General features: G+C 38.6%; 1 protein-coding gene across 7 annotated transcripts in view; it reads left to right on the top strand.

Moving 5' to 3' along the window:
- Positions 1–27,872, top strand: part of ntrk3a (neurotrophic tyrosine kinase, receptor, type 3a) — a 215,954-nt gene that overhangs the window by 102,936 nt on the left and 85,146 nt on the right. For all 7 annotated transcript variants that reach the window (XM_067502388.1, XM_067502387.1, XM_067502385.1 and 4 more), the window contains 5 exons: positions 7,069–7,181; positions 7,884–8,067; positions 9,045–9,071; positions 10,238–10,284; positions 13,523–13,625. In XM_067502388.1, the coding sequence (XP_067358489.1) occupies positions 7,069–7,181; positions 7,884–8,067; positions 9,045–9,071; positions 10,238–10,284; positions 13,523–13,625 (474 nt within the window). The remainder of the gene's footprint in view (positions 1–7,068; positions 7,182–7,883; positions 8,068–9,044; positions 9,072–10,237; positions 10,285–13,522; positions 13,626–27,872) is intronic.

The raw sequence follows: 27,872 nt of genomic DNA, 5'->3' as shown, positions 1-27,872 counted from the left end.
ACGTGGGCAATTTCAGTACTTCAAGCAAGATGGACTGCATCCGAATTTTCTGGGATCACGGATCTTGACTGAGAACATTGTCCACAGCATCTCTGTCAGGGTTTTGGTTAGAGGATGGACCCAAAAGAGGAGACAGTGCAAGTGATAGAATATAACAAGGGGCTTTTATTGACAGACTTGAAATTGGCAAAACGGAAATCGCTCCTAATAGGAGGGCACAGACAACAGGCTCAGAAACACAACAGACTCAGACAAAACTACCCAAAGGCCCAGAACGTGAGGGGCGTTAACTCAGTAAAATAAAGATAATAACTAATAAACAGGAGAGATAAAACAAAAACAAATGTTATGATATAATAATAACTACTAAGTGAAAAAACGGAACATGAACCAAAACCTCCTGGAAGAAAGGGTTAACCAAATTAGCAGAGTCGGGGGGAGCACGGAAACTAACACCGGAGACTTTAGGGGAGGCAGACACGTATATACTGAGCATAAAGGCGCTGATAAACTGAAAAAACGCAAAGCATACCAAAAACACCAAAACCCAGGACCAGACTAGCAGAAAAAAAACGGAAGATTAAACCAACACACAGAAATCAACAGTAGGTAAACCTAAAACACAAAACCCGGGAGCAACAGGCAGGGAAAACAGGACTTAAACAAGAAACACTGATAGAGAACCAAAAACAAACCTCAGACCAAAGGGGAAAGCTGCACCGGGACCAGAATACAAGTCCAAAAAGAAACAAGTGTCCAGAATACCAGAGTCCATGAAAAACACATTTGGCTTTACCTAGAGTCCAGAGTCCACTGTGGGGTTGGTGAGTGTAATAACAACAGCAAGGAAGACAGTAACCATGATGGCAGAGACCACTTTAACAACGACGAGGATCTGGCAGGGGAGTGAAGGGAAGACTGAACTTAAATAGAGGGTGGAACAGGTTCAAACAATGAGGGACAATGAGGGTAAAGCTGGGTGAACAGAACCAGGGACAGGAAGTAAGGAGAAGGGGCCACAAAATAAAAGTCCAGGGACAGGAAGTGCAACAAGATCCTGACAATCTCAGTCTCCTGAGACTGACTGACCATTGAAAACACCTGTGGCTTCGATGTGCTTACCTCTCCTGTATCCACCGCTCCAACCCCCGACAACATCCACAGGTATAAACAGTCCGAGATATTTATCGAATCTGACGTTACCAACAGACAAAATGCAGCTCTTATGGATTCTAATTTTTCACCCAGGGAATTTTATTATTTTGTTGAATGTTATGATCTTAACTACACTTCTCTTTGCCCCATAGAGATTATGTCTGTTCCACGACCACCTAAACTTTTTAAACCAAACATGAACCCAACACAAAAACCTAATACAAGTTAAGACTACTGCTCATACTGAACAAAAACTCAAAACTATTAAATGTAGATTATTATATATCAGATCTCTCTCTTCTAAATCTCTGTTAGTAAATGACTTGACAAAATGTATTTTGTCTTACTTAAACTTGGTTGTAGCAGGAAGAATGTGTCAGTCTAAATGAGTCAACCCCCCCAAGTCATATTAATTATCATGTTCCTAGAAGCACAGGCCGAGGTGGAGGAGTAGCAGCAATCCTTCATTCTAGCTTATCAATTAACCCTAGTCCTAAACATAGTTATATCTCATTTGAGAGTCTTACTCTTAGCCTTTCACACCCAAACTGGAAAACTCAAAAAACACTATTATTTGTTATTGTGTACCGTCCTCCAGTCCCTCATTCGGAGTTTTTGATTATATTTTCTGATTTTCTGATTTAGTGCTTAGTACAGATAAAGTAATTATAGTGAGTGACTTTAACATTCATGTAGATGCTGACAGTAACTGCCTGAGCACTGCGTTTAATTCATTATTAGATTCAATTGGTTTTTCCCAAAATGTAAATAAACCCACTCACTGTTTTAGTCACTCCTTGGACCTTGTCCTTACATATGGCATTGAAACTGATAATTTAAAATATTTCCTCATAATTCTCTTCTGTCTGACGATTTTTTAACATTTGAATTTACAATAACGGACTAAACAGCAGTTAGGGAAAAATTCCACTACAGCAGATGTTTATCTGAAAATGCTGTGAATAAATTTAAAGAAAATATTTCTTCATCTTTTTCACCACCATGTGTCAATACTATGGTGAGCAGCCATCTTACTCCTGTACAAGTTGATTATTTAGTTGACGATTCTGCAGCCTCACTGCGTATGATACTAGATACAGTTGCCCCTCTGAAAAAGAAGACAGTGAATCAGAGAAGCCGACCTCCATGGTAGAATTCACAAATGCACAGCTTAAACAGGTGTCACGAAAGTTAGAAAGGAAGTGGCGTTCCACAAATTAGAAGAATACCGGTTAGCCTGGAAAAAAAGTTTAAAAAAGAACAGCATATTATTCGTCATTAATAGAAGAAAACAAGAACAACCCCTGGTTTCTGTTCAGCACTGTAGCCAGGCTGACTAAGAGCCATAGTTCTGTTGAGCCTACTATTCCCTTAACTCTGAGCAGCAATGACTTCATGACTTTCTTTACTAATAAAATTGTAGCCATTAGGGAAGAAATTCACCAGATCCTCCCTACAAATATTACAGATAGATCTTCATGTACAACAGCTCTAAAATCCTCAATAAGGCCCCAATCCCTCTTAGACTGCATTTCACCCATAGATCTCACTGAGCTAAGTTTAACTATCATTTCCTCAAAACTAACAACATGTCTTTTAGACCCTGTTCCAACCAAATTGCTTAAATATGACTTAAATAGACGTTCTTATTAGATTTGATTAACCTATCTTTAGAAACTGGCTATGTACCAAAGGCCTATAAAGTTGCTGTAATCAAACCATTACTTAAAAAACCTTGTCTTGATCCAGGTGATTTAGCTAACTATAGACCAATATCAAATCTCCCGTTTATTTCTAAAATCCTTGAAAAAGTAGTTGCAAAACAATTATGTGACCACCTCTATAGGAATAATTTGTATGAAGACTTTCAGTCAGGATTTAGAGTTCATCATAGCACAGAAACAGCACTGGTAAAAGTCACCAATGATCTTCTCCTGGCTTCAGATAATGGACTTGTGTCCATACTCGTCTTACTAGAACTTAGTGCCATATTTGACACCATTGACCACAACATTTTATTACAGAGACTAGAACATGCATTTGGGATTAAGGGAACCACACTGCATTGGTTTAAATCTTATCTGTCAGACAGATTCCAACTTGTTCGTGTTAATGATGAACCCTCTTTCTGCACAAAGGTTAGTTATGGAGTTCCACAGGGCTCTGTGTTAGGACCAATACTTTTCAATCTGTATATGTCACCTTTAGGCAAAATTATTATTAAACATTCCATAAGCTTCCACTGCTATGCAGATGATACCCAGCTCTATTTATCTGTGAAACCAGAAGATAGTAACCAATTAGTCAAACTTGAAGCATGTCTAAAAGACATAAAGACCTAGATGTCCTACAATTTCCTACTTCTAAATTCAGACAAAACTGAAATTATTCTCTATGGGCCCAAAAAGATGAGATATATGCTGTCTAACAATATATTTACTTTAGATGACACAACTTTGGCCTCCAGTACTGCGGTGAGGAACCTTGGAGTTATTTTTGAGCAGGATTTGGCGTTTACTTCACATATAAGAAAAAATCTCTAGAACAGCCTACTTCCACCTACGGAACATTGCTAAAATTAGAAGCATCCTCAAAGTGATGCCGAAAAACTAGTCCATGCATTTGTTACTTCTAGGTTGGACTACTGTAATTCCGTACTTCTTGGATGTACTAATAACGCTCTAAAAAGCCTTCAATTAATCCAAAATGCTGCAGTAAGAGTGCTGGATTAGGGAAGAAAGATCATATTTCACCTTCACTAGCTTTTCTCTATTGGCTTCCCATAAAATCTAGAATAGAATTCAAAACCCTCCTCCCTACATACAAAGCTCTTAATTTTCAAGCTCCATCATATTTAAAAGATCTCATAGTTCTGTATCGCCCGATTAGACCACTTTGATCCCAGAATACAGGCCTACTTGTGGTTCCCAGAGTTTGCAAAAGTAGAATGGGAGGCAGACCCTTTAGCTATCAAGCTCCTCTCCTGTGGAACCAGCTTCCAATCCAAATTCGGGGAGCAGACACCCTCTCTACTTTTAGGACTAGGCTTAAAACCTTTCTTTTTTGATAAAGCTTATAGTTAAAACTGCTCACTCAACCTGAATTAGCTCCTACTTAAGATGCTATAGGTTTAGAGTGTTGGGGGACTCCCGTAAGTGCAATGAGCTCCCCTCCTCTTTTTCTCTATACATTTATTTGTCACCACTGTATGCTATTAATTTTGTGTCCTACCAACCTGTATAATGTTTTGTTGTTGCTTTTTGTTGTTGCTTTTTGTTGCTCTTTCTTTTATCCCTTCATTTTCCACTTACCCCCACCGGTCAAGGCAGATGGCCACCCACCCTGAGCCTGGTTCTGCTGGAGGTTTCTTCCGTTAAAGGGAGTTTTTCCTCTCCACTGTTGCCCAGGGCTTGCTCCTTGAGATGACTTTGTTGTAAATTGGCGCTATATAAATAAAGTTGAACTGAATAATCACAGTGACTTGATTTTGTGTTCAAAACATGACAAATACAGGGCTCCCATTATGGTTTTAATTTGTGTATGTGAGTGTTTTCTTTCCTTATTTTGCTGAGTTTAGTGATTTGTTTTTATGGCACAATCAAGGGAACAAAATATAAAAGGAAGCAAAATATATAGCAGGTCTTACTATCAGGTTAATGTGGAATAACACAGCTACTCAGACCAGCAGCTACTTGTGTGAAGAGTCAGTTTGTTGGTCTTTCTGAATAGAGATCAGAGATCAGAAAAGTTATCCAACTTTTTGAAAAGAACTTATGTTGGGATTCTCCAACATTGCCACCGCACAGGCGGAGCCACTCACAGTTCTTAATACCTCGAGCTACATGGACCAAACAGTCTCTATCCACCCGGCTGCTTGTTCAGTGACCCAGGAGCCTGATGTCACACAGACAAAATTGAAATTATTCTATTTGGTCCTAAAAATATAAAAAAATTGCTTTTTAACAATACAGTTTCTTTAGATGGCATAACTTTGGCCTCCAGTACTGCTGTGAGGAACCTCTGAGTTATCTTTGACCAGGATTTGTCCTTTACCTCACATATAAAACAAATCTCTAAAACAGCCTTCTCCCACCTACGGAACATTGCCAAAATTAGGAGCATCCTGTCTTAAAGTGATGCAGAAAAAATAGTCCATGCATTTGTTACTTCTAGGTTGGACTACTGTAATCCCCTACTTCTTGGGTGTCCTAATAACTCTCTAAAAAGCCTTCAATTAATTCAAAATGCTGCAGCAAGAGTGCTAAATGGATTAGGGAAGAGGGATCATATTTCACCTTCCAGAAGTAGAATAGGAGGCAGAGCCTTTAGCTATCAAGCCCCTCTCATGTGGAACCAGCTCCTAATCCAGATTCGGGGGGCAGACACCCTCTCTATTTTTAAGACTAGGATTCAAACATTCCTTTTTGATAAAGCTTATACTTAAACCTGCTCAGTCAACCTGAACTAGATCCTAGTTAAGATGCTATGAGTTTAGACTGTTGGGTCACCTCCCTGAGTGCAATAAGTTCCTCTCCTCTCTTTTCTCTCTATACATTTATTTGTCACCGCCGCATGCTATTAGCTTTGTGTTGTCTGTCTCCCGTGGTCGTGGTTCTCCCCTCTCTACCTCCTTCTCTGTTTCCCTCTCTCTGTCCCTTTCTGCGGGTGTCCCTGGCTTTGGAGCTGTGTGTTTTCCAGTGTGCAGCTACTGGTCCTACCAACCTGCCAGATGTTTTTTTGTTGCTTTTTGTTGCTCTTTTCTTTTCTCTCTCCATTTTCCACTCACCCCAACCAGTCAAGGCAGATGGCCGCCCACCCTGATCCTGGTTCTGCGTAAGGTTTCTCTCGTTAAAGGGAGGTTTTTCTCTCCATTGTTGCCTAAGGCTTGCTCAAGGGGGATTAGTTAGCTTGCCTCTACATACTTGTATATTCTGGACTTTGTTATGTAAAGTGCCTTGAGATTACTTTGTTGTGAATTTGCGCTTTATAAATAAAGTTGCATTGAATTGAAAGTTTATTCGTTGATGCAGATAAAAGAAAACTATTCAGAAAATGAAAGGGGAATAATAAAATGTAAGAGAATTGGAGTTCGGGGTTATCTATGTTGCAGTGTGTTATCTACAGCTGGTTCTTAAGTAGAAAGCTAAAAGTCTCAATGTGTCAACTCTATGTGACTAACCCGAGGCTATTGTTTATTACAATTGTTCATTATAATAATTTAATAATTGTTGTCAAGTGTGTTCATAAATACATTGTGGAATATGTCCCACGATGCCTCAGTCTTTCAATGCTGCTAACATAGCTTTAATATCATTCATTTAAATGGACAATAATTAATATTCAAACATAACTTTATCCAGAGCTAAATCTCTTTGACTCAAATACTGTATGTCAGAAACACCGTGTGTATTTGATGTATTGCTTCTGACCATCAATGCAAACCAAGTAATATAGTGTGTGTCTGTACACATACATTCCACACCTAAACACACCATTAGTGTTGGAACAACCCTAACAACAGCAATCATCCTACTCTGATGCTGGTTTGAATTCCATACAGTCAGCTGCAGTAAGATGATGACATGCATCAAATTGTGTTTTCATTCAGATAGATTTCTGTCAGTCAACAGAGACAAACCTGAGAACAGTGACACACATACTCACACACTCCAATTTGTAACAGATTGTGGTGTGACCAGCGTATTAAAATAGAATTGTTATGCTCAATTTCTTTGCATTTGTTTTCTTTCTTTTTGGTCATTTCAAGTACAATACATTAAGTGTCATGACAGACAGTGTACAATACATTTTACTGCAGTGGAGGTTCATGTCACTTTGCAATGCAATAATATCCTTTTGATGCCTTCCGTTGTGAACAGTGCTCTCCTGTGTTTTTCACCTTTTTCACTTTAGTTCCTCCCACCATTGTGAAGCTGAAGGAGCCAGAACGCCGCCATGACACATGCATTGAGTTCACTGTTCGTGGTTCTCCCCATCCAACTTTACGATGGTTCTACAAAGAAAAGGTGCATTTAAATCATGTGTCAGACTGCCCCATTTTAGGTTATATCAGTAGTAGTTGATTTTTTTATAAGATCGTAATTATATTTTTCCAGTTATTTTTAGGTAAGCCCTTGTATTATAAGCAAAAGTGAAAAAATTTAGATAGTAATTATCAAGTCAACTCAGTATTCTTTAGCTGAAGAATCAAACCACTAACCCGCTGGTTCGTAGATGACTGCTCTATCACCTGAGCTATAGCCACCCACACTACAGACGTCCCAAATTCTCCAGATCTTCCTGGAGTCTTCAGGATATTAATAGCAGTTCTCTGATGAATACACATTTTAATATCAGATATCCAGATATTTTTTCCCTTCATGTCATAAATGGAACTATCATTAGTCCTTGTGGTGGGCTTTGCTTTAAGAAATGCATGTAGTGTTAATTATGCGTGTGGCATGTCACAGTGGTGCATTCAGGGATAGCACAGAGGATAGGTCAAATTTGCAGAGGTTGGACAAAATTGCAAGATTCCACAGAATTGATGCTGTTTTGAATTTGTTGTAAACATTATTTACAACAATCTCCTGAAGGGACTGATTATTTTTAATATAGAAGTCAGTAAATCCACTTTTCTTTCACCAATAGTTACAAGTCCACAAACATTCCCACTAATATGTTGATATCACTGGTCATATCTTGCTTTTCTATCACACCCCACTTAGGAAATCTCCCACACGGAATATGTGCGTCCTGATATGGATATTTACCAGGACTACATAGAGGGCTGCCTAACCTTTAAAAACCCAACACACCACAACAATGGCATGTACACGCTAGAGGCCACCAATTTCCTGGGTGTAGCCACCAGCACGGTGTACGGGCACTTTCTGGACAAGCCCTTCAATGGTAAGTTGGAATATTGGGAAGCACTGTAAGATCATGACATAGTATTTAACAACATCAGCAGAAAAATAAATGTGGTTGTGAGTGATTACTTTCAACTGTAACCATCAAACTAAAAATGCTTCTGTCAGTCCTCACATTCACAATGTGAAGTCTAAAACATCCATTGGTCACCCAACATTAGTCGTTCTAAGAGCCATCTATTTAGTGGTAGTACTTTCTACAAATCTCTAAGGCTTAAGTGGAGTTACTAAAAAAAGTATAAACACTACTATGTAAAGCTTTCTGTTGTTATGTTTTATAACTTGTCCAGGAAAAAAAATGTGATTGCACGTCTCTATCCAACATGTTTAAATGACTAGGGAATAAATGTGGCCATTTTCTTCAGCAGTTTTTTTACTTATTTATTAAACTAAAGTCTGCTCAGATTGGGCAAGATGTCCTGAAATTACATTTGACACTGCTTAAGAGTTCCTTACTGCTTAGGTTTAGAAGGGCAGATGTGTTGTCACATCATATTAAGTGTGTAGTTAGTGTTGGGCACATATGCACAAGTTCAGGTTATGGGAAGCTTCAATTTATTTAATGGCAAAAGAGTATTACTGGGGTTTTGTGTTTCCTTGCTGCAGCATCTGGTAAGCTCATTTTTTAACAGGACAGTAACTCAGAATATACTGGGTCAGCATCTTTCCCTCTAGGAGGTACTAAAACATGCAATTTCCCAACCATGTTTCCCAAATATATTTGGGTTCATTTAGAAAAGTAGGGACGATGTTAACAGTGTTTTTTCTGGTGTTTTTTTCACACCCTATGCCCATGTCCTGTTTTTAATCCTATGCTTTCCCTTTTTCAACTTTACTCTTTTTTATTTAATCTCTTGTCATTCTTTCCTCCTAAATACAAACATTTGTATTCAATTTTACCGTGTCTATACAGAATCTTACAGTAGCTTTTTGCCACTTCTCTTTTTTCTCTCACAGGTACAGACATACCAGATTATGAATACGGTAAGTACTTTTCATAAAAATCTTATTAAAGTACAATCCTTAGGATTGTCAAAGAGGTAGCATTATCACCGCAATTAGGTGATAATGTGTTATGGGAATGAAAAAAACACTTAGGTTTCAGTAACTTGCAATATGTATTCACTCTAAACAAAAGAATTTTAGTTGACTTTTTCAAAGATATTCTCATAGCCTGTTTTGTTACATTCAAATGCACTATATTGTACCTGATAGTTTATTCCCGTTGTGTCTGCAAGAAGTATTGCATGCTCTGTAAAGGACAATGATATTTTGGGGATAAAACTAAATTGGGAAAGGAAACAAAGTGTACATAAATACACATGTGTAACCTTTTAAAAGTAATCGTAAAGTAAATAAATACATATAATTGTGTTTAATAATGTATCTCAATGTAGGGGCTGTCAGAGCATAAGCTTTGAGTAACAGTATTTAAATACATTACAATTAGTGCTAATACTTACCGTTTAAATTTTTAATCCTTATTAATCACTCATAATAATTCACTAATTTAACTTATAGTGGCCATGTTAATGGGTACACCTGAATGCAATTAGGTACAACAGCTGAGCCATAGATTCTACAAATAACACTTAACCTTAATAATAAATTAATACTTTAATAAATACAATTCTGACAAACTCAAAGGTCAAAAAGTCACCAGTATTATTTGTAAGATAATAGATGAATAGGTGAAATTAACCGTATAAAGTGGCCACAGTTTATGATAACTAAACATTCTGAAAAAGAAAATTTAGCCAGTGGTTTACTTTCGCTTGTACATTATACTGATTATAAAAAGTATGTTTAGAATTTCATTAAATCATCAATTTAAAGTCAACTACACATTAAATAACTCATCTCAACTAGCGCTTAACTAATACTGGCTGTCAGCCAATGCTGAATGCTGTAGTCTCAACAAATGGTTCTTTATGATATTTCAAATTATGGGATTTATTGTACTTAAATAAAAGACACTCTGTCCTTAGTAAATAGCAACTAATGACAACTACTTGTGAGTAGTTGGGGAGAACCACAAAGTAATTGTGAGTAGTTGTGGTTTATTGTTGATGATATATTCAGACCATCTCTGCCCAGTTGGTGTTATCACTTTCTAAGTCAGGCTATATCTCCCTGTGTTTTTCTACCAGAAACCCCAACTGCAGAGACTCACAAACCTGAGGAAGACACTTTTGGGGTGAGTGAATGAAAGTTCCTGTAGAAGGTCTCTCCAGCCAATCCCAGCTACATCAACATTTAGTGGAGTATGTTCTGAAACATTCTAAGAGGCTCACAATGTTTCTGCATTTACTTCTGTCCACATGAAAACACCCATACATGGTGGGACATGGGTGATTCTCCACTTGCTCAGCATGTATGGTTACAGGTTACAGTTTTACTTGGCTTGATGTTGATATTGTTTTGTCACAACCTCTCAGTGACAATGGGGCATCTCTCAGATTGAGAAGCTACTCTCAGACCAAAACCTTCATACCCCTACAGTTTGGACTGATATGATGCATTACTAGTTTCAGCAGATTTGGGAGATATCAAGGTTGGTATCTTGCCTGCAGTTGTGGGGCACCTGTTAAACTACAAGTAAACCAGTATGTGGTTATCATAATAAATGTGGTAATTGGTCAACATCTTGTGGTCATAGGAAATGGTCTGCACTCATATAGCAGTTTTCTACCTAAGCATTGTAGCCCTTTACACTGTGTCTTATTCACTTAAGCACTCTCAATCACAAACAAACTCACACTACGATGGGGGAGCTGCTACTGGGAGCAAGTAAGTTGGGGTTCAGTGTCTTGCTCAAAGACACTTTGGCATGTGATCTGAGGAGCCAGGAATTGAACCAACAACTGTGTGATTGACCATCCTGCACCACAGTCACCCCTAGTTGTACAATAGTACAAATGACAGAAGGAACTGATGTCTGTGTAGAGCGGGGGCCAATGTGGATGGTTGGGTAAACTTTGAAATGATCGTTTTCAAAGTCAAAAGCATCAATGTGTAATTTTTGTGTAAATGTGGGCATGTTGATATTGTATATTATTGTATGTAGTAAGTCAGTAAGTTAGGAAGGTACTTACTGGCCCATGATTATGGTGCTGATAAAAACAGATAATGACAAATTCTTTATAATCTATTATAACCTAAGTGTGGATGGTCGGACATGTTTTGAAGCTGATACTTAAATCTGTAAGAGATTAGCCTGGTGATGTTCCTGAGCATTAAAATTTATATAACTATGGATTACTTGTGTTTTAGTTTTGGACTTTCACAACCTTCAATACACTGTATGTTGAGAGTTTGCAGCTTTTTTGCACTTTATATGTTGAATATTTAGTATCCTTTGTATTATGTTGTAGATTTGGCTATGTAGTTAGCAAATTGCACACATTTACACAAGGCTTGTTGTTGGTTTGAAAAAAAAATTTGAAGAAAAACAAAATCGAGAACTTGAGCTTTGAATAAACATAGAAAGATTCAAAGAAAGACAAGAGACATCCAGAAATCTTTTCACTATCTACAAAAATTAAGTTTTTTAGGTGGTACAGATGGTTAAGTTGACTTCAGATCATTAGGTACATTTCCATATACATAAACTTCACCACTGCAATGCCCTTTAATTTTTAAGTTACACTTAGAAACGTTGGTCTGGTGTTGGTGTCTTGATTTGGTCTTATTCTGCCTTGGTGTCTGTACTGAATCTTATTATTGATCTTAAGTCTTTAAAATCTTGGTTTTGTCCTGGTCTCCATACACTAAGGTCTTGGTGCTGATTTGGTATCAGTTAAGGTGGTCTTGACTACAACACTGACCCCTGGTACAGACCTTGTCATGGTGAGATCACATTAATCTATTTATCTAGAACTTTATAGCTAAATATAGTTACTAGTTGTAGTGTGTAACATGGAGAGACATTTACAAGCGTCAGATTATATTTCAGAGCAAGATAGTTAAAAAGGAAAGAGGGAAAAGAATTCCAGAAGGTTCCAGAGGGAGCTACTTTAATCCAGCATGTGTTTCTCCTCCAGTCACTCTCAGCCGTTTGTGTCTATCTGTTAAAATCCCCTGGTGGTGGGTGAGCCTGAGAGTTGCTTATAAATGCAATTGAGTTAATCTTTTTCCTGTAATTGACTGGGAAAAGATAACTGTTGAGGCATAGGGTGTGAAGCAGCATGCTGACTTAGTCTCTGTGCGCTAGTTTTTCTTTCACATTTCACATATTTCTGTGTTGAACATAATTGCCTGAATTTACACATCTTTACATTCCAGTGTGTGTCTGTGTGTTGAACAAATAAACATGTAGTTGGATACAAGATGATGGCCTTAGAAAAAACAACAATAAGAATATGGTGGATAGAGCTAACTATTATTAACTAAGACTTTTCACCAGTGGTGAATCCATGAATGTTTGTTAGGTAATGCTGCAGTAAATGAACGTTATGAATTTAAGAAATGAAAGGGGATCAGGAGCATGAATCTATGTGGCCCTTCTTATGTACAACTGTTATACAATGTTATACATTTATAAATATCTGATATTCAAATTGACAACTTGACTTGAGGGTGTCATGTTTAAAGTTAGTGTTCCATTTTAAGATTGGTTGTTAGATTTAGAAATATCTTGAGTGCAATAGGAAACATATTTTTGATGGAGGTACCAGAGGAAAAGTGAGAGGTTCTCTGAAACCATCTTTTAATTGGGACCTCAAATATTTACAACACATTATTTTTAAAACTGATCGTAGTCTGAACCACAGGGTTCCAGAATAATAGTAATGTCAAGTTTTTTGCTTTTCAAAAATTAATTCAATTCAATTCAACTTTATTTATATAGCACCAATAAACATCAAAGTCATCTCAAGGCACTCTACAGAATACAGTCAAGACTATAAAGAGGTCTAGAGTAAACCCAACAATTCTTCCCTTGCGCAAGCCCGAAGCAACAGTGAAGAGGAAAAACTCCCTTTAAAGGAAGAAGCCTCCGGCACAACTAGGCTCAGGGTGGGCGGCCATGTGCCTTGACTGGTTTGGGTGAGTGGAAAGTGGAGTGAGAAAAGAAAAGAGCAACAAAAAGCCACAACAAAACATCGGGCAGGTTGGTAGGACCAGTAGCTGCACACTGGAAAACACACATCTCCACAGCCAGGGACACCTGCAGAAAGGGACAGAGAGAGGGAGAAAGAGAAGGAGAAAGACAACTACAGTAGACATAACATGTAGGGTGAGAGAAGAGGAGAGAGGTACAAGCAGAGGAAAGGAGCTCAGTGCTTTGGGGTATGGGCAGCAGTCTAACCCTATAGCAGCATTACTATAACTAACTATAAACATTTTTAACATTTTTTCTTTCAACGTGTTTGTCACATACGTCTGGTTTTATAAGTATAGAATCTGTGTAACTGTGATGATTCCTCTGATTCTAGGTCTCCATTGCAGTAGGCCTGGCAGGGTTTGCCTGTGTGATGCTTGTGGTTCTCTTCCTTCTAATCAACAAGTATGGGAGGCGCTCCAAGTTTGGCATGAAAGGTAAGAAGCCAATATATTTATCCTAAGGAGATGCCGTATGTTTTATTTGACTTGTGCTGTGTGACTTGAAAGTGTTTCCTGTGTTGAGCTGTGGTGGTCAGTGCCTTTGTTCATGGAAGGAAAGTCTGAAAATGTCAGCTGTGCCAGGAGCTTCGTGACATTCCTGCATTCATATGCAGTGTGATGAACCTAAATTGACTTTTACTTTCAAATTAAAAGAAAAGAAAAAGAGAAAAGCATTCTACATGTCAACATCAGCAGTCTTTTCAAGGAGTCAACATTGGTGTGTAATGGGTTTATTGATGTCTGTTGAAGCAGGATTACCAGGTAAAACATGGGGTTCTGTGTCGGACAAAGCAAGGAGAAAAAAGCAAGGAGGATGTAACGTGAATGTCTTTGACATAGTCTTTGACCTTGCCCTATCCTCATTTCTAAAAGATTCAAACTCTCTGGTAAGCCCTTTTATACCCAATCATGATACTGACCCTTTGCGTAGTGACCTCATTAGATGTAGATTGTTCTACCAGGGTTTTTTTTTTGCATTATACAAACCTTTCAGTCTTTTTTGCGCTTGTCCCAACTTTTTTTAAAAGATGGCACTGACATTTTACAAGCATATTTTTCTCAAAAACAAATTTCAATCTTATCAAATTTCCCATTTTCAACATGTTTGTAATAATAATGAATTAGCATATTTACAGACCCCTAAAAGTAAAAGCAACAGATAATGATAACAATATATGATATCAGACTACAATACAACACAGTATAACAATTAATAGTATAAATAAAAATAGCACAACAGGCAGACACATCTATTTGATGAAAAGTTTGGAACTCCCTGTTAAATCCCTTCATAAAACAAAGTTGTTAGACACAAACTGAAAAGTCCCCATCTTTAAAAGTTCCAGTAACAATTGCAGGATATGCAATATGAACAACCCAAAAACTGGTAGAGGAAGCTTCCACAACCGTCCTTACACCAATGAAATCCAGTTTATCCAGGGAATTTAGACAGTACATCCACAGCTGAGTGAATGTAGCAGCTCCAGTCGAGGAGTAAAGGATTAAAGTAGCATGCAGTCTCCCACACGGCACTGCTTTAGCTGGCAGCTAGAGGGGTGTGTTTGCAGCTTTTAAACCTAGAGATGTTGAAAGTAAACTGAACACAGCACACTCATGTTTGCCATCCTAAATCCTCTGTGATGACTCATATTAGCAGAGGCAGGGAAGATAAGAATGGAAAAACATCTAGTGCTGATGAATCAAGTTTTGTCTGAAAGGAAGCAGACAGCTTCTCAGTTTCAGGTTGAATGGATTTCCTGCTCAAACTGGCGGAATTTCATCTGTGCAAATGTACTATATTTTCCTGAATGGGATGAGGAGGTTCTTTTCAGTTGCAGGACCTCTAATAGAAATAGTTTTTACAGACTTACAGGGGCACCTTATATAGGCACATGCCTTATGTTCTACACCTTGGCTAATTTTGGCGACTATGGCGCAGGAAGGTAGAGTGGTCGTCAACCAATCCTACAATTGTTGGTTTAATACTTGGCTCCTCCAGTCACACGTCAAAGTGTCCTTGAGCAAGACACTGAACCCCAACGTAGTTGCTCCCAGTGAGTTTTGTCCAGTTGCATAGCAGTTTCCCCATCGTTGTGTGATTGTCTGTGCAAATTGGTGAATAAGAAGCAGTGTAAAGCGCTTTGAGTGCCAATAGGTACAAAAGTGATATATAAGTGCAGACCATTTACCATTTAATTAACTATTTGAAAATGGAAATGTGTAGTTGACTTTAATAAATGATTCTGCAATGGCCCATGAGTTACGGTACTGTACCACAAATGTTAATGTATTTGACAAGATCTAACATTCCTTACATTCCCACCAGCACATACAATGCACACAAAGCCACATGACGTGGACTTGATTGTGTTTCCAGTTTAGTAACAACTGTGTCCAATCAAAACCAAACAAGTGACCAGACTAACTTTGCTGACCATAGCTGTATACCAAGGCTGTTTTTGTTTAATAAAAGTAGCAAAGACCTCAGTAATAGTAATCAAATACCTATTGCTGAGCTAAAACTTAAGTATTGAAAGTGTCAAACTGTGCCAATTTTGCATTGTCAACTTAACAAAGAACTTCAGTGAAATGGGAACGGTTTTAAACTCACTAATCAATCACTATTCAATCACTAATCACCAGAAATCCCAAAGCAAACACGTAAAGAAGCTACAGTTAAAGCCTGAAAAAGGTATTTAAAAGAAGAAACCAACAGTTTAGTGATGTCAGTGAGTCACCGGCTTTATGCAGTTATTACAATTAAAGCACACACAGCAACATGTTGAATTATATTCATTTTATATTTTACATTTATCCGTTCAATAGTATTGCACAAAATGTAAGTGGTCTGACACAGAATGGGCTATGTTCTATATTAACTGGAAATAAAAGCAGAAATTTCAAAACCTTTGTATCAAACCCGTCATTTGATATTAAAGCCAATGTTTAGTTTCATACAAATAAAAACATGTGACCTCATGCTTCAGTATATACTTTTTATACTAGGTTAGCTTTTCACATGATGTCTGGTGAAAGCTGCACAAACACACACACACACACACACACACACACACACACACACACACACACACACACACACACACACACACACACAGACCCTATGACCTTAGGGCACACACACCATCAACCATCTGTTGATTACATCCATCTGTTCATTTAGTGCTGCCTTACAGCCAACCCACTTTGCTGCCTGTAGAGTGAGTGTGCATGTCCCAAACACACACACACGCAAAATGTAGACATTTGACTTGGGGCACCCACAGAGATGAAGTGTGTTGATATGGAGTCTCAGCCACTGAAAATGGATGCTTTTTAAAGAAGATGGAGCTGACCAAAAACTGATGATTCCATTAAGCCTCCATAAATCCTGCACTTCATACACTATGTTCTGCTTGAGGGGAAAATTACATCTCTGTTTTCTCCTTAGAAGGAATAATATCATCCTTATACCACTGTAATCTCCTTTTCAGAGCCAATAGTCTTTTACTGTCCAGAGGACTGAAAGATGTCTTATCTGTCTGTACACCAGTTCCTGTCTCTTTTTCCATCTTTTGGTCTACTTGAAGCTGTATTGACATGATAATATCTGTCTCTTAGAGCTGAAGTGGAAATGCATAAAGCTCCACTGATACATCCTCACTTAGACTCAAACTTTTAAATGTAAATGAGCAAGAACACGGTGTATCATTTGAATTTAAGAACGCATCACAATATATCATGCATTTATTTAAGGGCTTTTGTTGAGATGTGATGTAGGATTTGGAGATGAGGCTTGGTTTTAGTTGCACTCATTGCCGAAGAAGTGAGTAAATATATAAGAACACGAATAAACAGCTTTCCTTTGAGATGTGCAAAAAAAAAATGTAAAGTTTCTTTAAAAGGTGTACAATATAGTATCCTGACACATGCTGCAACTGGATCCAATCAGGATAGAAGGCACATCTACCCAAGACAAGTACTTACGGGAGTCCTCCTTGAAAAGCAGATGCCTAACTGCACGTGACTGAATAACAAAAGAGAGAAAACAAAATGTGATACATGCCTGCCTAATACTATCAGTGAACTATGGAATTGGAAACGTGATGACCTGTGGATGCTTTGGCATGGGTGGCTGTTCTGCATCATGTGAAAGAATTCCTCAATCAGCATGAAAACCACTCCATATTGACGATGCATGTCAATCCATCTGGGCAACGAATGATAACTGTTTTACAGGAAGAAAATCACCCCAAGCATTCTCCTATCTGGAGAAGGACATATCCGCTGGAAAACTCTCAGTGATGGCTTGGCAAGCTCAAATACCAGATCTAAAGTAGAATACTTACAACAAAGTGGTAGAAAGAGAAGGGACATTAAAGGTGAGAGTTAAATGAAGGTGCAGGAAAAGGGGAAGCTGCAAAGAGTAAGGGAATTCACAATATAACATTTAGGGATGTTTTGCCTGCTGCTAATGCCCTGATAGTATTAAATAAGCTCTGTTCTTTGTTCACATTTTTATCAAACATTACAGGTTCGGTTACATATTTAGGTAATTTCTTTCAGAGATGCAGATGTTTCTTGCAATTATTACTAGGGCTTTGAACATTTAAAATGTGGGTGCTATTTCCTATCCTATGGCTACTGCTCAAAGGCAAAAGAAACTAACTAAGTATGTTGCCAAAGTCAAGATAGATTGTGAAAGACCAATGGAAGAAACATCAGACAGTAGTGGAACTGAGGAGTTCTACCATAAAAAACAGTTAGAGGAAAAGAACACAAAAATGATGAAATCACTAAAAGTATTTAGTGATCTGTACTTGTAATTAACAAATGCAAACGCAAGGGGGGACAAGCCAGTGTCTTCTTGTGCCAGTCCCAAGTCTGGATAAATGTAGAGGGTTGTGTCAGGAAGGGCATCCGACATAAAACACATGCCAAATTAAAAATGCGAATCGTGACAATGACTTACATACCGGATCGGTCGGGGGCCAGGTTAACAACGACCGCCACCGGTGCTGTTGACCAACAGGGTACCGGTGGAAATTGGACTACTGTTGGTCAAAGAAGAAGAAGAAGAGGAGGAAGGTGTGTTCGTAGGCAGAGAGAGAAGAGGAAAGCTAAGAATGTAGGACTGACAGTAGGGACCTTGAATGTTGGGACTATGACAAGGAAGTCTAGAGAGTTGATTGACATGATGCAGAGAAGGAAGGTGGATATACTGTGTGTCCAGGAGACCAGGTGGAAAGGTAGCAAGGCTAGAAGCTTAGGAGCAGGTTTCAAGTTGTTCTACCATGGGTCAAATAGGAAGAGAAATGGAGTAGGAGTTATCCTGAAAGAGGAGTTTATGAGGAATGTTCTAGAGGTGAAAAGAGTATCAAACAGGTTGATGAGTCTGAAGCTGGAAATTGAAGGTTATGCCCCACATGTATGATTTCAGTTAGAAGAGAAGGAGAAATTCTGGAGTGAGTTAGAATAAGTGATGCAGAAAATCCCTAGAGGTGAGAGAGGGGTGATTGGTGCAGATTTCAATGGGCATTTAAGTGAAGGGAACAGAGGTGATGAGAATGTGATGGGCAGGTTTGGTCTTCAGGACAGGAACGAAGAAGGACAGATGGTGGTAGACTTTGCAAAGCGGATGGAAATAGCTGTAGTGAACACTTTCTTCCAGAAGAGGCAGGAACATAGGGTGACATATAAGAGCGGAGGTAGAAGCATTCAGTTGGACTACATCTTGTGTAGACGTTGTAATCTGAAAGAGACCAGTGACTGTAAAGTATTGGTAAGGGAAACACAGGTACAGGGAAAGAGGTTAGCTAAGAATAAGTGGGACACTGAGAGGACTGAAGAGAGTAGACAGGAGCATAGGGAGATGCAGTGTAAGGTTAAGGTAGAGGAGGCAAAGGCCAAACAAGGAACACATGAGGACTTGTATGCTACGTTGAACAATAAAGAGTGAGAGGTGGATTTGTACAGGTTGGCCAGACAAAGAGATGGATATGGGAAGGATGTGTAGCAGGTTAGGGTGATTAAAGATAAGGATGGAAATGTATTGACAGGTGCCAGGAGTGTGATGGGAAGATGGAAGGAGAACTTTGAAGAGTTGATGAACGAGGAAAATGAAAGGGAACGAAGAGTAGAAGAGGTGACTGGTGTGGAGCAGGAAGTAGCAAAGATTAGTAAGAGTGAAGTGAGGAGAACGTTGAAGAGAATGAAGAGTGGAAAGCAGTTGGTTCTGATAACATACCTGTGGAGGTATGGAAGTGTCTAGGAGAGGTGGCAGTAGAGTTTCTGACTAGTTTGTTTAATAAGATCTTGGAGAGTGAGAAGATTCCAGAGGAATGGAGGAGAAGTGTACTATTGCGCATTTTTGACAACAAGGGAGATGTGCAGAGCTGTGGCAACTACAGATAAATAAAGCTGATGAGCTACACAGTGAAGATGTGGGAAAGAGTAGTGGAAGCTCGGCTAAGGGCAGAGGTGAGCATTTGTGAGCAGCAATATGGTTTCATGCCTAGAAAGAGCACAACAGATGCAGTATTTGCTTGGAAGATGCTGATGGAGAAGTACAGACAGGGTCATAGGGAGTTTTCGTAGATTTAGAGAAAGCATATAACAGTTTGCGGAGAGAGGAGCTTTGGTATTGTATGAGGACGTCTGGAGTGGCAGAGAAGTATGTTAGAGTGGTGCAGGACATGTATAAGAGCTGTAAGACTGTGGAGAGGTGTGCTGTAGGTGTGACAGAGGAGTTCAAGGTGGAGGTGGGTCTGCATGAAGGATCAGCTCTAAGCCCCTTCTTGTTTGCTTTGGTGATGGACAGTCTGACAGACGAGGTTAGACAGGAATCTCCATGGACTATGATGTTTGCGGATGACATTGTAATTTGTAGTGAGAGCAGGGAGCAGGTGGAAGAAAATCTAGAGAGACGAAGGTCTGCTCTGGAAATCAGAGGAATGAAGGTTAGCCGCAGCAAGCCAGAATACACTTGTGTCAATGAAAGGGATCCAGGTTGAATGGTAAGGTTACGGGAGCAGAGGTGAAGAAGGTACAGGACTTAAAGTACTTAGGGTCAACGGTTCAGAGCAACGGAGAGTGTGGAACGGGGTGTTTTGTGTGATAAAAGAGTATCGGCAAGAATTAAAGGAAAGGTGTTCAAGACGGTGGTGAAACCAGCAATGTTATTCGGCTTAGAGACAGTGGCACTGAAGAAAAGACAGGAGGCAGAGCTTAAAGTAGCAGAGCTTAAGATGTTGAGGTTCTCTTTGGGAGTGGCGAGGATGGACAGGATCTGGAATGAATACATCAGAGGGACAGCTCATGTTAGATGTTTCGGAGATAAAGTTGGAGAAGCCAGATTGAGGTGGTTTGGACATGTTCAGAGGAGAAACTGCAAATATATTGGTAGAAGGATGCTGAGGTTGGAGCTGCCAGGCAGGAGGTCTAAAGGAAGACCAAAGAGGAGATTTATAGATGTAGTGAGAGAGGAAATGAAGTTAGTGGGTGTGAGAGAAGAGGATGCAGAGGACAGGGTTAGATGGAGGCACATGATTCGCTGTGGCGACCCCTGAAAGGGAGCAGCCAAAAGGAAAAGAAGAAGTACTTGTAATTAACCCCAGGTCAGAAGACAGGAGAGTGATTAAACAGCTTCTTTAGCATATGAAAAGGAGCATCAGAGAACATAATTTGAAATTTGCTGTTGAAGCTGTTATTGACACAGGCAAACTCATATGCATATTGAGGTCAGGTAAGAATGCAAACATTAACACACAATATTATAACAACAAACATACACCAGGAAAGTCACTTGATGCAAAGAAGAGACAAAGATAATTTTGACTGTACACAGCTTCAGAGAATGCAGGTGGGGACAATAAGAAATGAGATCCTTGAGCATAGGTAGCTTGTGTTTTCTGCTAATATTTTCTAATGCCAGTAGAAATCTGAAGAAAAACAATAATTTTTTTTTAACCATACATCTACATAAAAGCTGTCAACACTCTTTCTACCCAGTTCTCCAGTTGTATCAGCATTCAGCTTTTTACCCTGTTATGCATGGACTTTAAGTTTGTTTCTTATTTGTTTTAAGTTGATTTTGGACTGAGTCTAGTTTTAGTTTCTTCTCTAGCTTCTATAGGTCATTGAGTCCTGCTTACGTCTAGCTCCTAGTTCCCCAACCTTGATCTTCTTGGGTTTCTGTAGATCACTAAGCCTTGCTTGTATTCAGTTTCCCATATTTCTTACCCTGTTCATGTTTAGTTTTTCAACCCTTGTTTTTGTTAATGCCAGTTTTTGTCCTCTCTTTATAAGAAGATGCCCTCCAGTGCATTCTAAGAAAAAGTGATTCTAAAGTTTTGGCCCCCTCATTCATTTTAATAATACTACTACTCACCCAAAATCACAAAAACAGTTGCTTCAAGATGTTGAGGGCAAGATGGAATTATTTAAGTATCAAAACATCTTAGAAGAAAATGTCATGCTGTCAGTGAGGAAGCTGAAACTAAGGTGTAACTGAACCTTACAACAGGACAATGGTCTCAAGGATACATCAAAGTCAACCAAGGGTTAGTTATAGAAGAAGTCCTGGAAAATTCCAGATTGGCCATCAAGGTCAACCAACTTTAACTTAATAGAAATATATATTTGGATTTGAAGTCAGTTGCAGAACACACACCTAAGAACATTACTGGACTGTAGTCCATTGGCCAGGAAAGATGGACTCCTCAGGAACACTGCCAGAAGCTGGTACTGAAGGTGCTTGTCATGAAAGGATTAAATAATTAAGATACTGCAGAAGTCATTACAAGTTGCATATTGCGTTGACTTTGGTTTAACCATGTGTAACATAAAGTTTTGCACACGATTTTCAATAGGGGTTGAATAATTTTTACTGATACTGGATGTACTGTATGCCCAGCACAACTGGAGAGTGAGTGGGAGCATTATTGTATTTCTAAAAATTGCTTACAGGTCTGTTTGTGATAATTTAGCTCTCCAGTAGTAGCAGCGGTAGTCTTCAACTGGCAATTCCACCATTAAAAGGGACAGTTTTTTAAATTATTCAGTTTTGTCGGCTCTGAAAGTAAAGGAGAGAATGGAAATGCTCCTGTGACTTTCTCTCATGTACTTCTCTCCTCTTTCTTTACTACATTATTTCTGACTCTCCATGTCCCAGATCATACTACCATCTGTTCTGGTGTTTTATTAAAAACCAAACAGCCTCCTCAGGGCCTGCTTTACTTTTTCACGCATAAACACTCACCAACACTGACTCAATCTGCATCTCTGGGAACAGTTTCGGATTTCTGTACCCGGCATCTAAGATATTTGCAGATATTAAGGATTCTGTTGAAGTGTTTTTGTTAGTCTTCTGTTGAAATTAATTTTTACTGTAGATTCTGATTACTGGGGTTTACAATATCATTTCAATTGCACACTTTAAGTCACCGGTAAGCTGTATATGAATAGTATATAAATATAGAAATATTTCTCTATGAACACATTACTCTTTCTCTTTTGTAATGGGAGGCTTTTAACAATTCAAAATATACACCTGGTTTTACTTTGTCATTTTTAAAAGCAGTTGACCTGCAGATACTGTTCCTCTGCTCATTTAAGTGGCAAATCTGTCTAAACACAAATGTGTTCTGCAAGCTTGACAACTTGCAAAATGCAGACAACAAGTTGTATCTGTATACTTTTGTGAGTTTTTTGTAATGGGGAGACATGCCATATTCAGCTGAATGACTTTGTTTTATACACACTTACTGTGTGACTGTGGTTACTAGGTGGATACCTTTTAATTAGATCAAAGTCATTCGATACTTGGTATCTGCCAATATCAAATCTGATTTCATCCTTTTTTGCTACATTAAAATGTAATTAAAAATATATTTTAAGTTACTCAAAGGACAAATTGTATTTGTACTTATATTATTAAGTTTTTTGAAGCATTCACTGGCCTTTTGGGGTTTTTTCTACTTTTGACCTACATTTTATTAAAAAAACAATTGAAAGTTGTTAGTACATAAAACAGAACCATAAAAAAGCAAATCAACCTTTAATTGGACATATGACAATGCAAAGACATTAGTCTGGAGTCTAGTGATGACTAAAATGACAATTATCATAGAATATAACACATTTTTGGCAGTAAGGTAATTTGCAAATGGTCCTTAGTGACCAATTACTCCAGATCACCTAATAGTTGTTTAACTATCAACAATCACAATCTCAACACAGCAATTATTAATTACTTTGCATGAAAGGAACCATGCAGAAACCCACTGTGCGGTGCACCTCCTTTAAGGAAGTGACATCAATATCAAATAAGAAAGAACAATAAATAGAAAGACAAGTGCTCCTCTATATGAGTCACAGTAGATGAATGAAGGCATTTGTTCCAAACATGTACCATTAAAGTAGACTCTTTATGCTCACCGTTCATTACCACTTCAATGGGACTATACATAATTACGTATACTCTTAGCTTTCCTTCTCTAATGTAGAGTTAAACGTTGCTTTGTTGCACTATGGCAATGCAGCTGCTTTATTCATCACAAACATACATACTCACACATACAATATGTCCCTAGACAGAGTGCTCAGTAGTTAATGCTCTCAGTAGGAAAAGCCTATGGGAAAAGGAACTGGCTCATAACAATTTGAATAAAGAGTTATCTTTCCTCATGACTGGCTTATAAGAACATTAGCAGAGTTCAGAGAGAGGGAATATAAAATCACTTTTTGTTCTTGCTGGCTTTTTGGCACATACATCAGCCTTATAGAAATCCCACTGGGATTCTGTCCTTTTGATAGAGGCCTCTGGCTAATAACTTGTGTAAATGAAAGGCAGCAACAAATTACACAGTTTTGTTCCATGATTTATGGGCCGTGGGAGCGGCCTTTTTGCATATATGTCATTTAACAATCTAGAGGGCTAACTTTACATTTGTAATTTAGTTATTATTTGTGCATATTAATTTCCTGTTTGTTTTTAAACTCCAGATTGGGGCTCTCAATTTTTATTTGGAGTTGGTTTCTACTTAGGAAGCTGACACATGATCTCTCTAGTAACATTAGTGTATGGACGGTTTCATATATTGTTCATTAATTTTCCCTGAAACAAGCTATTGCTAAAGACATGTTGAAATTACTGAATTTGAAAGCTTAAAATTGACAGTATTTTCAAACTGATCAATCAAACATCAATTCAAACTGATGATATTTGACAAACAAAAAACGAGTCTTTTGGTTTGAGGACCCAAGTGAGGAGACGGCAAGTGAAGGTTCAAAGCAAAGGTGTATTTATTAAACATAAGAGTGAAGGTGAAACAGGGCTGGTTAAGTCCAGGGCTGAAGTCCCGCGGGGATTCCAGGTGCAAGAGCCCATGAGCAAAACGTGCATTCTGAGCCAAGGCAGAAGGCTGGCAGCGATGCCTGAACACCTCCAGGGAGCGGACCAGAAGGCGGACTGTCGGGCGGCGGCGGCGGCTGAACCCCTCCAGGGAACGGACTGTAGACTGGGTCAGCGGGCAGCGGCTGAACCCCTCTGGGGAACGGACTGGAAGCCTAGCTGGAGATCTACCTGAATGCCTGCCGGACCATGAACCAGGCGATTGGTAGCTGACCTCGATGCCGGGACAGGAGCTGGACAAACAAGAACTGGAACTGGACGAGCGACCACCAACCTCATCACCGTGACAGGAACTAGAACTGGATGAGCGGCCGTCGACCTCCGCACCGCGACAGGAACTGGACAAACGGCATTGGCCTGGGCACACCCCTCCAGACCACTGTTGGTGTCGACCCGCTCTGGAAGCAGAACCGAAGTTACAACGTCGACCTGGGCCAAAGAATTGGTTTGGGACCTGGACCTTCTACGTCTGGGGCAAACACTCGGTGGACAGGTTGCCAGACGGGTACCTTCATAACAGGTTAAGACCCGAGTACGGTTACGAGCCTCGGGTCTGTACCCCAAGAAGGACTTATATGCCTCTGTGGCAGCCATAGGGAAAAGAAGAAAAAAAAAAACACTTGCACGTCTCTGGGTCCTTGTTTGGTCAGTTTGTACTGTGAAAAAAATTAGTTTTTTGGTTTTAGGACCCAAGTAAGGACACAGCAAGCAAAGGTTCAATGCAAAGATGTATTTATTAAATATAATAGGTAAAACACAACTAAAAATCACTCCATATGGAGGAACAAGTACAACAAACAGTGTAAACTAACAACATAAACACAATCTTAAACATGACAGTGTTACAAAAGAGTAAAAGTACAGTAAAAGTTACAAGAGAAAAGAGGAGACAAACTTGCAACCAACTGAGGAGAAAGACGGGGTTTAAAAAGACAAGGGAACAGGTGAAACACAGAGAACAAAATAACTGTATGTGGTGTAACATATTTTTTGAATAAAATATAAAGTACATTTAATGATGGAAAGTGAGTCACAAAGAGATGGTGGGAGTGGTGAGTGTACAACCAATTATCATTAGACTAGATATTTGGCTTCAACTCCAGAGTCTGTGGTTTAGTTAAGATTAGGGAAAGATTACGATTTATATAAAGTTTATAGGGTCGCCCATGGAATACAATTTTTAATTGCAATGAATCAGGGATATTTTAATAATAACTGGCCCTTGATCAGCACAAATGTAACTTTACATTGTCATTTGCATTGTTAAATTACAAATAAAATGCTAATGCAAATAAAATGCTAATGCTAAATAATTTCTACAAGTGGTCATCATAACACCACCGGGGTAACATAAAAAGAATCTATCTATCTATAATTCTATATTTGTCATTGACGTTGACAGCCCGAAAAGTTTAATAACTATGTAGTGCCTGAAGTCACTGATAAGATTTCACTATTAATCTATACTAGCCTTTCTCTAAACTTAACTAAGTGGTGTGAGAGTCTAAAAACAACCACATCATAGTCAAAAACTGGATGCTGTACGACAAGATCAGATATTGTGAATTTTATCGAAATGGATTGTCTGCGAACTGTCAGGTTTTGTGTATGAAGGAACCCAAGTAAAGGGACGGTGAGAAGAGGTGTGGTGGTAAGAAGGTTTTTATAACTTGAATGTAGTGGAAAAACAGAAAAATCACTCCCAAAAGGAGGATGGGAAAAGCAAGATACAGGGAGGTAAAAACCAAAACCAAAAATCAAAACATAAAGAGAGAGTGAGGCGGGGAGAGAGAGGGTAAGGCCGAGATGGCAAGACAGAGAGGGGGAATGCAGGTATAGGAACGGATGGAGAGCTGGGTTTAAGAGTGAATGGAATGAGGCAGAGATGCCCAAAAGGTGAGGCTACACAGAGTCCAGAATGTGATTCCTGACAGAACATTTTACTATTCTGTACAGCATTGCATATTTGTCCTTTATTTTAAGGAAAAGACATGAAAGGGTTATAATTAGCATTGACCCTGTATAGATAAGTATTATCAATATGAATTTAAACTCAGCCACTTGGAGGTTCAGGCCAAAAAAAGTGTGATGGACAAAGCAGCCAGTCATCTGAAAGATGTGTCCCTACTTTTAGCTAATAAGTTACTTTTTCATAAAAACTGTTTAAAATAAATGATAAAGTTTTTTATTGGGAAACAATAAATCATTTGACAAATTCTGTAGCACCAATATCCCAGTTTTCATCCACACTTCATAGATGCAGACATGCACCATAAGAAGAAAACCCACCAAACACTTTTAACAGACATTTCAAATGGGAAACCTGATCAGCCATGATGATATGTTTGATCACTCTTAAAAATGATCTGCTGTGTTGGCAGTTAACGGTTATCATTCTAAATGGAATGGTAGATGTGTTAAACTTAATTTATGTCAATCAATTTGATGTCCCCAGGTAAAAGTATAAAGATACAGCCTCTTTTAATGCAACTCCACCATTGCTTGTGTTACCTACATACAAAAAAGCCTTCTAAAAATGATTTATATGTATTATATATTTATTTGAAATACAGTTTTCTAACAACCATGATTATATATAAAGTCGGACATCCTTGTTGGGCTTATTTGATTTGTGAGTTGAGACAGCCACTTTCCATTTAACATGTTCCATGGTATGAAAATACTGTATGTGCTCAATTTTAAATATAAAGCCCTGAAAAAATGAGTGGTTTGAGATTTTCTGTGACAGCACATAGACTGATGCAGTGGGGGTTGGCATGAGGCAAACAGCACTGGCTGGACAGATCTGTTCCTAGAGTGAATTAAATTAACAGTAATGCACACAACAGGCCTTCAGACAGCCAGATATTTGCACAAGTAAAAGCAAGAAGCTCTGTGTTACAGCAGGTGCTTGTGGGAGCAGGAATTTATTTTGCCATCATTGTTTTATTCTTTAGTTGGTTGGGTAGAAAACATAGTTTTATAACTGTTACATCAAGTATACTGTATAACTAACAATGTAATTTAATTAACTGTCATTTTGGTATATTCAAATTTTGTCAAGTCATATTATGTAATTGTAATGCATCATTAGCAAAACTTTTCAATCAAAATAGTAGATGGTTTTTATAGTTATCTATCAAAAGAAACAGAATTCTTGCTTAACCTTTGTCACATGCAGGATGACATGCCCACTGTGTTACTCTGGGGTAAAATGGCAGAATATTGTCATGGCAAGCAAAATGTGAAGTGCAGAGTGTCTGTGTGTGTGT

This window comes from Channa argus, chromosome 4 (assembly GCF_033026475.1).
Source record: "Channa argus isolate prfri chromosome 4, Channa argus male v1.0, whole genome shotgun sequence".
Lineage (NCBI taxonomy): Eukaryota > Metazoa > Chordata > Actinopteri > Anabantiformes > Channidae > Channa > Channa argus.
This window is presented reverse-complemented; position numbering and strand designations above follow the sequence as displayed.